Genomic DNA, 10,216 nt, shown 5'->3' on the forward strand with positions numbered 1-10,216 from the left:
CAGAGAAGTGGAGGAACTCTTCCTCCACTCACACATCTCAGGCATACTGCACTAAGCACCCAGGGAGCTGGAGCAGGGGAGAGAAGCCAACATAAACATTTGTTTGGCCATGTCTGAATCATCCATCCTTTTCCATGAGTACCTGTTATCTGCAGGAAAAAGTGCAATGCTGAATCAGAGGGAAGTCACTACTCACTGGAATTTTTTATGCATCCACTTAATAGAGTTGGTTCACTTGTAACTTTGGATTTTCTCTTCTTCCCACATTTAACTGATTACATTGCAGTGATTTTTCTTCCTTCCTTGGGAGCTCTTAAAGATCTCCTTAGAATCTGGGCTGTCCCAGTATGGCATCCTGATCAATTCAAGAACAGTTTTCCTTAGCCCCAGAAGACTTTCAGACAGAATCTCTTCTTGAGGAATAAAATCCGCCACAAAAACACACTTCCACAACAGCCCCAGGCTAGGGACTGAGTGGGATATAATCCATGGCAGTAACAGCCAGACCTGACACTGGGCCTGTCCTTCTCCACAGCCTTCCCACCAGTCTCACAGCTCCCCAGTCCCTCTCACCACACCTTTTTCTCAGCTCGAATCTCCCAGCCTTGCTTTGGTTTGGAGGTTCGCACACTAGATCCTACCCCTCCTAACCTCATCTGCTCCAAAAGCTTTTTCATTTCAGCTGTTTCCACACCAACATGGCTCAGGGATCTGGCCCCAAATCCTGTTGACTTGCTCCCTGAACCATGAAGTCAGCCACAGAACATGTTTCATTCATGCTAGTTTTATAGCACCACAGTCTTTACTGCTACTCGAGTGAGGGAGGCTAGGGGAAAGCCAGAATATGTATTTCATTTCCCCTGTGATGTTACCAGCTTCATGGAAAGAGTCTCTGGGCTCTCTAGTGCAGTGTTTGCACAGGTCTGCACCATTTTAAGCACAGATGTCAAAAGCTAATGCTTGAAAACTGCCCTTTTTTATAAGCCAGAGACCTCCATCTGGCCGTGTGCCACCGATTCCTCTGGAAATGGGTGGAAAGGAACTGGGTGGAAAAGGAAACCTTTACCTGCAGTTATCAGAGGTATCATAGATGGGTCAGAACATTAGAATTTAGAGGTCTTCCCCACACAGCTTTTAAAGTCTGTTATGTAGCTCAGGTAAGTCTATTGACCCTCCATGGGTTCACTGCAAAGGGCTAAGAGGCAGGAAGGTTTTGGCTGCTGTGCATTTGAGTGAGAGCAGGGTGGAATGGAAAAGCTGTTGTATGTGTAAGTGCAGTTACTCTGCAGGACATGAGTAGCCACGTGCTGCTGAACACTTCCTTTTACAGAGTTTGGGTTGCCAGAAGGCATTAGCTGTGTTTCAATAAACACAGCTTCAGGTGAGGTGTGATCTGTTGGCTTCCACTTGTAGAGTCAGGGGGATTGTTGTGAAACTGAGCACCAAAGAATCCAACTTTTCAGCTTTGCATTTTTATTCTGGTGAATCTGGAACATACCTGGTTTGAGATATCATCATAGCACCCACGAAATGTGGAGTGCAGCCACCTCATGCCTCCCTTCTCCTTGTGGAGATGTGTTTCCAGAGTATGACCCCCGTGACTTTCCTCCTCCAGGTAAGTCTTTCTGTAGTAGTTTAGTAAGGAGGCAACACCAAAGCTCTCGTGGAAGATGCAATCTGCTCACACCTCTCGTGCCACACAAAGCAGACATCACCACCACCTGTCCCTGCCTTGGCCCTGCAGGTGTACCTGACAGCCAGCACGGTGTACGGCCTGGAGGGGCAGCTCAGCAGCCTGGAGGACGCCGCGCGCAAGATCACCAGCGTCACTGCCGAGTCCGAGCTGGCCGAGCTGGAGGATCAAGTGGCCACGGCGGCCGCCCAGGTTCATCATGCAGAGCTGCAGGTGAGGACAGCAGCTCCTCCCTGTGTCTGCAGCCTTTACCTAGTTTTTTAGGTTGAACAAAAGCCTCTCGAGGTTTTCTGCCTAGTGCTTCTCTGTTCTCTGCACGCATGTACTTTCAATGAGCTTTTGCACTGCAGTGGACTGATGTTCTAAGGATGCTGTCCCAGATGGGTTGTGGACTCTCCTTCTCTGGGGACATTCCAAACCCAGCTGGATGAGTTCCTGTGTGACCTACTCTAGGTGGTCCTGCCAGGGGGGTTGCACTGGTGGGTGATCTTTCAAGGTCCTTTCCAAACCTTAAGATTCTGTGACTCTGTGGTTCTGTCTGCATCACAGGAGCTGAGCAAGCAGAACTGAGCTGCGTAGTTCAACCCAGCCAGACGTGCTGTAGTTGTTTGTTTCCTCCCCCAGCCTGCTGATGGACATGGGAGCACAACAGCCTGTTACTGCAGTGCTAACACTGCTCCTTGCTGCCAGGCAGCTCACGCGCTGCGCTCCGTGTCACACGCCTGGCTGTGGTCAGGCTGCAAATACAGTCTGAGGCAGTTTATCCGCTCAGATGATTGTAAAGCACTCCCCAAAAGAAGCCAGTGTCAGTACTGTTCTACCAAAAAAAAGGTAAAACAGTCAGCTGCTGAGCAAAGCACAGCACCTGCACACTGCCTTGGGGCTTAGCTGCTCAAGCAGCGCACATCCCAGCCTAAAGACAAGGGCTCTGCCATCTAGAATCTCCATAGCAGGCTCCAGAAAATCCAGAGCTCAGGAGGGAACAGTGTGATGTGGTGTTAAAAGCTGAATAAGGGAACCCTGCCAGGTCTCAAGAAACAACTGCTATCGACTGGCTGCCAGGGATGTCGCTGACCAGGCTGTACAGAGTGAAGGACTTTCTCCTGCCTGTGCTAGGCTGAAAAGGGAAGCAAAGCACCTGGAGATTTTCCTCAGTAGGAGCACGCTCACTTGAGGACTGAGCAAAGATGTGAAGGTCTGACATCTCTCTCATGTCAGAAGCACCTTGCTGCACTAGTGACAAGCTGGTGCAGTGACGTTTTGTTGGCTTCAGTCATTGCTTTACAGTAAATAATGTTACTGGGAATGAGAGCTGAAGAGGAGAGAGGCCAAAGCTGGGCTAGGTAGGAGGATGACAAACAGACCAACAGAAAGCCTTCCTCAGAGTGAGCAGTTTCAGGTGTCATCCTGACTCAGGAGCTGAGTTATATGTCTGACTCCTCTGACACTTCTTTCCCTTTTGGCATCATTTGTTTCCACCGGTCTCAGCATCCAGCTACTTCTCCCCCCAGATATTTCCTTCCTTGGACTTTTGTCTTTTCCTGGCAATTTGTTTTCCACTGAGTTTTTTAATGTGGTGTGTACCTGCATTTCTGCATGTTGGCGTGTAGCACACACCCACACCTGAACTGAAAACATCAAAGATTCTGTGAGGAAGGATGGACTTTGTGTGTGCATGAGATTCCTTTTGGATTAGGAAATGTCTCCCACAAAGTCCATCTTTGAATGTAGCCATTGAAAAACACAGCTTGAGTGAACCTGGGATCGTAAAGGTAAAAGCAACTGGGAGATGGCAGATGCAGGTTTTCTCTCCTCCTCTCTTATGGTTTTTTCCTTCCTCAAAAGGAGGAACATGCCTCTTCCTTGGAGTCACAAGGTAGGACTGTTCTTTTACTCCACCTTTACTAACAAATTAAGTCCCTAAAGAGTACAGGAGAGTGTCAGAATTGCAGGAGCAGCCATCTGTTTGTATTCTGTGATTAAAGAGGATTTGACTGGGGGAGGGATGTATTTTAGCAGTGGCATCCACAGTAATTTTAAAACCTCTTTTTCCCCCTCCCCATCTTTCTGTCTCTCTCTCTCTTTTATTTCCTTTGAAGATTTCAGATATTGAGAGCAGAATATCAGCTCTCACTGTTGCAGGCTTGAACGTGGCTCCATGTGTTCGCCTGACAAGGAAACGGGATCAAAAGCAAACAAACCAGGTGCCAGAACATTATGTAGTATTCACAAATACATTGGGGAATTCTTGCCTCTTTGTCTGTTACAGAGTTGAGTTAATGCATGTGTGTTGTTTACAGATGCATACCATAGACACATCAAGACAGCAGAGGAGAAAACTTCCAGCTCCACCAGTAAAAGGTGTGTTGAGCTCGTTACATACCTTACAGACAGGGAATCTCTCTTTAGAAGGTTCAATGTAATGTATAGTTCAGCAAAGTCAGGGAAAGATTAAGCTAATAAAAGGGACTAAATTTAAGATTAAGATAATAAAAGCCTCAATATGTCCATCCTCCTCATTTCCCACTGTACTTGCATGGCATAAGAACCCATTTGTCACCTTACAAAGCATCACTGGAGGTTGTGATGGTGGCAAATGAATAAGAGCAGAAGCGGCAGCAGAAGGCTGGGGAATGCACAAAAGGGGAATGCTGAGCCTTGCCCTGCAACAGGGCTGCCACTGCTGCAGTGTGCCCAGGCTCAGTTTGTGAGCCCCAAGCAGTTTTACAGTGTTTGGTGATCAAAAGCCCCATTGCGCCCCTCCACAGCCCACTGTTAGCTCTCTTAAAGCCAACGTGTGCTGATTTCAGTCCAGGTGATGTGGCTCAGCTGCATTCCTGGTGTGTTAGGGTATGGCTGTCAATTGGCTTTATAATCTTTTGTCTTCTTTTTTAACCCCCACAGTGCATTACCTCTGACAATTCTAGGGCCCATTTCACCTTGCATTTCTCTTGTTTTACTCTTGTGTAATTCCATTAATTGACATGACCCGAATCCTTAATAAATTTGGAGTATCCCAGCCTGATGGTTTTTCATTAAATTAAATCCAGCTCTCCTCACACATCCTAGGGGAAATTACAGGAGTATTATTACATCTGTTTCAATCTGTTATGTCAAAAATCTCCCTTTTTTTGTGTTTTTCCTAGGTGAAAAAATAGATGGTTCTCCAATTACCACAGTCAGAACCTTTAACAGAAACTTCATGCTTCAAGGATCCCTGACACAAAGGACTAAAGAGAGGAAAAGCACTGCCAAGGACTTAATGGTAACCTCCTAACAAATGCTTTTTAAACTACTGTTAAAAGCAGTAAGTAGCCAGTGGTATTTGTTTAGGCAGATGTAGTTCAGCATCTTCATAAAACTTCTCTTAATAGTTTGAGGAAAAAGAGTACAGGCTGTTGTAGCAGCTGTGAATAAATGCAACTGGTACCCTGGAAGATATCTGACTATAAACTGAGGAAAAAGAATACAGGCTGTTGTAGCAGCTCTGAACAAATACAACTGGTGCCCTGGAAGAAATCTGACTCTATACTATAGTGTAGCAGCTGCTGAATGACAACCTGTGTGAATGTACCCTGGCTGCCAGGTCTCCAGGAATGTGCTTCCCTTATGGTTTTTTAACAGAAACAAGTTAATTGTCCCCCACATTTCAGGCTTCTGAGCCTGACTCTTCACAGCAGCAGCTGCACACTCGCTCAGCAGGTGAGAGGCATTGGCTCTGCAGTGTCTGCACAAGTAGGCTTCACTGGACAGCTGTCAGTCATTTCCCTACAGCAGCCATAGAGGGCTAAGGGAAAAAGCTGAGTGTCCCAAAGCAGTCTGACACTCCAGGTGTGGAAAATAGGCAGGGATGTGAGAAGGGGAAGGACACGGCTCACTAGAAGCTTTCAGGAGCTTGTTTTGTGTTCCACTCATGTTGGTTTCTTTCCTGTCCCTCTCTGTTCTAGGAACCTGCTATAGGATCTGCTGTGATGTACTAAACTTACCCCTCCCTACTGCCAATAACACACTGCCTAAGGCTGTACACAAGAGTGCCTTTACTTAACAGCCATTGCATATGTCCACCTGAAAATGGACCCTCAAGAACCCACAATGCCTCAGTTACAGGGCTTCGTTTGGATACCTCACTGAGAAAGCTGTCCAAGTCTTCAGCATTGTGGTCTGCTAAAGGAAACTCTGCCTTAAAGTTCTCACAAGACTCTAGAAAGGATGCTGAGTTTCAAAAAGCAAGGCTCCGACGTTTTAAGATGCACTTTTACCCCCTAATGATTGTACTGAAGTATGTCGTCCTCAAACCACAGATCTGTTTTTGTACACAGTCAGCCGTAGCCATAGGCCAATGTTTTTGTACAAAAAGAAAGAGCAAAGCAGACCTGTGATCCACGTTTGCTGGCCTCTCGCTGTTCATGTAGGCATCTGAGCAATAAGAACAAGGCTGTGTGTGGCGTGTGCCGCTTTCCAGCTGCGTAGTGGGAGCGGGCAGTCGGCGTCCCCAGCTCCCAGGGAGCCAGGGCACCTGTGTAGGGATGCAATGTTCCCTGAGGGTAATGCTGGGCAGTTAGTGCTCTGGCCCCAGAGCTAAGTATGTGTCTCTTGATGGCAGGGGGAACGTGGATGTCACGTTGAGCTGTGAGTTGGTGGCAGCACACGTGGATGTCCCTGTCTGTCGGTGTCTGGATACGTGCGAACGCTGCTGTGAAACCCACACCTCTGTCTGTCTTGTTCTCCTCAGTGGCATTGTCTGCTTGGTGGTGTCCAACCACGCTGCAGCTCACCGTCAATTCTGAGCAAATCTTTAAGGCTGGAGGAAAAAAAGGGTTAAAAAAATAAGTAAAAGCATTGTGGATGAGATCTCTGCTGGCTGTAGGGTGGCTGCAGCCTGCAAGAGATTCCCTTCTGCCATTTCCTGGCTTCTCTAAGGAAGGGGCAGATGTAGCCTCTTTCTTTACTGGTCTCTAGCCAACATAGAGCAGCTGGTGCCACGTGCACCCCACTCCTATGGGACCACTCTGAATTGGATTGTGTTATAGTAAAATTCCTTCTTCCATTTCTTGAGACGTTCAAAAAGTGAGACAAGATGCAAGGCCCTTGAGCAGGTGGAGGGAAGATGCTGCTTACAGGGTGTCCCTCTCACTCTTTGGAGGAGGACTGTGCCAATTTGTGGTATGTTTTGCTCTGAAGAATACAAAGGAGGTAGTTAGAGGAGGTGATAAGCCAGTGAATCCCTTATCTTCATGTAGAATGCAGAGCAGGCACCCACAGACTGGGTTGTGTGGCACATGCAGGGAAGGAGGGCACGGGCTGGCAGGTTCCCCCTCAGCGTTAAGGGCTGCCCTCCCCAAGAGCAGTGGGTACCAGGGAAGGAAGGAGAGCTGCTCCTTTCCCTGTGCTCCCAGCCAACACCCACTAGCAGAGCGATGCACGTTTCCTGCCCATGGTACGAGACACCAGGCCCTGAAATGTCTGTAGCTGGGCAAATCTGAGAAAATCCTGGCAAATGTCCTGGCTAGGCTGGATGTAGGGGGGCAGCTGGGGAAGCTGAGAAATGGCTGGTTGGGACTGTTGGAAAAACAGTGCCAGCTGCAAACCTGCCACCCACATTTGACATCTAGCTTGTCAGTGCTCTGATGTCCGGCTGCATGTAAGGAACCCTCGGAATAAACACAACCATCTTCCCACCTAGAATCCGTGTGTGTCACTCCATCCCTTCAAGGGATTCTCATCTGCCCAAGACTTGACCCAGTGTGTTCATTCTCGGTGAAATTATGCCTTTTTTTACTTTCATGTGTTACTAGCTCTCTGAAATTGGTTTGCACAGATGGGAGGGCAGAATCTGACCCACTCTGCTTAATATCTAAATATATATATATATAAAACAAATACATTTTATTTAGATATGCAATCCAGTAACAGAGATTAAACAGAGTGGGATGCCTTGTACCTTTTTTGTTACCCAGTCTCCTCCTCCTTCCTGACTGTTCTCGTGTACGTATCCGATACATTCCCAGGTTCTGGTTTATGCAGGTACACGTGTTACGAAACATCATCAATGGTGGTTGGTCCCTTACATACTCGTCTAATGAATACTAACTAATATTGTGTATGTACTTATCCATACAGAAATGACTCATTTTAATAGACTAACTCTTTGGCTTTTTGTTCTGTTTGTGTGATTTAAACAAGCCAACAAAGTTTGGAATAGGTTGTTTTCCTTAAGAGGCATGAAAAGCAGCTATTATCGTGTTTAAACAATGTTCAGATATTCAAGTCTTTCTTTGACAGAAACAACAAATGTGTGCTGTGTAGGCATTGCAAAAAAAAAAAGGAGAAAATCCAAAAAAAAAAAAGATCCCTCCTGCTATCTAAAGCATCTGGATTTTTACCAATGTTTATTGTGCCAAATGTGTGCGAGGATATCATTCACTGTTCTAAAGGAATCGTAAAGGCGTGTGTTACAGCACACAGAGGATTATTTTGTCATCGAGTGATTTCAAGCTCTAGTGTTAAATATTTATATTTAGAATGAATTTTTATAAATGAAAATATTTTAATGGGTGAAATGAAAGACGACACGATCTGTTTGGTTAAGTCTGAGTGGATGTTAAGCTTGCGTTGTCGTTGTTATCTGCGTACTCGCCGAGAACCGTTGTCAAGAGAAACTACAAAAGAGTAAAAGCGATTTATCAAAAGAATGCTTTTTCCAAGGACTTGATTCATAAAAAAAACCAACCCAAAAGTTCCTTTCTGTTGTTTAGACTTCTGTGCTCAGGTCGTGCCCTTCCAGGAGTGACCCGCTGAAGCACAGAAGAAGGCAGCTCTGCAGAGTGAGGAGGGGAAGAACGGGCCTTCACTCACTGGCTTTGCCTTTTTTCCGCAGGGGCTGGGGTGGGAGTGATCCTGTGAGCAACATTTGATGGCTCATCTTCTCCCCAAGCTGCTGAGGCTGTCGGGCAAAGTAGTATCTTGAACAGAAATCCTCCTAGGGATGGCTACAAAGCCACAAAGGGAGCGAGGGCCCTGCCAGAAACCTTGGTCTCTAACTTCTAAAGTTCCCTGTGCCAAGTGCTGATCACTATATTCCTTTCATCACTATATTTTCCCCACCATGAGGGCATTGAATTCAACTGGTCCATTTTAAGGAACACTTCAAGTCAGGAGATATGTAGTATTGTATAAATTACTACCTTACTATAACAAAAATCTTCTCCTTGCTACAAACCATTTGCAACGAGGAAAAAGAAGAGGTCAAAAAGTTCTCTGCAATGATTAATTCAACCAGCGTTCAATGTTAGTAGTAATTCTAACACAGCACAACTAGGGATGCCAGTTCATTCTGATTTGCCTTTTGCAAAATGATTCATGGCTTTCAGTTAACCATCACTCAGTAGCTAAACTGTAAACAGAATCACATAGAATCACAAAATCTCAAGGGCTGGAAAGGACATTGAAAGCTCATCCAGTCCAACCCCCCTGCCAGAGCAGGACCACCTAGAGTAGGTCACACAGGAACTTGTCTGCAATGTAAGCCATAGGTTTTAACTGCATTCAGGTAGTGTTGCTGGTAAGAGTTATTAATCAAGAGCAGTGATATTGTAAATAACACTTCTTATTAAATTAATGTCATAACTACTATGACAAATGTGAGTACTGAGCCACAACCCCAGGCTTACTGATGTAGACATGCAGTGGATCATTAAATATAAGCAAAAACTATTTCACTGTGAGGTGAGGGAGCCCTGGCACAGGCTGCCCAGGGAGGATGTGGAGGCTCCTTCCTTGGAGGTCTTCAAGACCCTCCTGGACACGTTCCTATGTGATCTGATCTAGGTGGGACCTGCTTCTGCAGGGGGGTTGGACTAGATGATCTCTAAAGGTCCCTTCCAACCCCTACCATTCTATGATTCTATGATACATGGCTCATGATCCTCATGGAGTGACTTTAGTTCGGTCACACAGTGTACTTACAAACGACGACACTGTTTGGAAGGGAATCGGCTCATTTAGGCCCTTACCCTTTTTGGGTAACACTGCACGATTACATGCAGTTTAATCAGCCAATTGTGGGGGTTTGGGGTTTTTTTTGTTCACCAGGGAGCAAATACTTTTGTTTCATAGGAGCTTTTTGTTCATTAATCTATCTCTCCAGCAGTAGAGGAAGAGTGGTGAAGGGCCAGTGGGTAGTGCAGGGCTCCATTTCTACGTGTGAAAGTTAACAACCGACAGCAGAGCATCAGCGTTCCACACCACTAATGCAGGTACATTACAAATTACTGAGAGGCTTTTGCTTTCTTTCTTTCAACCACTACTTCTTTATTTTTACATATCAACAGCCATGGGCCTTGAAATGCAACAGGAAGGTTTCATGGTAACACTTTTAACACCGCAGAGTTTAAATCCCAGCACAAAAACTGTGTCTGGTTTGGGGAAAAAAACCCTAACGTTACAGTGAACAGCATCAGGAGACTGGTGGGGATGTAAGACAAAGGAACATTTTGTTAAGCTGTGGTGGCACTGAGGTGGCAC

At 46.0% G+C, this 10,216-nt stretch overlaps 1 protein-coding gene across 3 annotated transcripts in view; it reads left to right on the forward strand.

Annotated features, from left to right (window-relative positions):
* The window catches only part of MYRIP (myosin VIIA and Rab interacting protein), a 207,686-nt gene extending 199,301 nt beyond the window's left edge, over positions 1-8,385 (forward strand). For 2 of the 3 annotated variants that reach the window (XM_061996460.1, XM_061996461.1), the window contains exons 13-17: positions 1,745-1,906; positions 3,793-3,897; positions 3,994-4,054; positions 4,840-4,958; positions 5,641-8,385. In XM_061996460.1, the coding sequence (XP_061852444.1) occupies positions 1,745-1,906; positions 3,793-3,897; positions 3,994-4,054; positions 4,840-4,958; positions 5,641-5,673 (480 nt within the window). In that variant the 3' untranslated portion in view covers positions 5,674-8,385. The remainder of the gene's footprint in view (positions 1-1,744; positions 1,907-3,792; positions 3,898-3,993; positions 4,055-4,839; positions 4,959-5,640) is intronic. The other variant, XM_061996462.1, reaches the window with a different exon arrangement.
* The last annotated feature ends 1,831 nt before the right edge of the window (positions 8,386-10,216 follow it).

The sequence above is a fragment of the Colius striatus genome, chromosome 5, assembly GCF_028858725.1.
Source record: "Colius striatus isolate bColStr4 chromosome 5, bColStr4.1.hap1, whole genome shotgun sequence".
In the NCBI taxonomy this organism is placed as follows: Eukaryota; Metazoa; Chordata; class Aves; order Coliiformes; family Coliidae; genus Colius; species Colius striatus.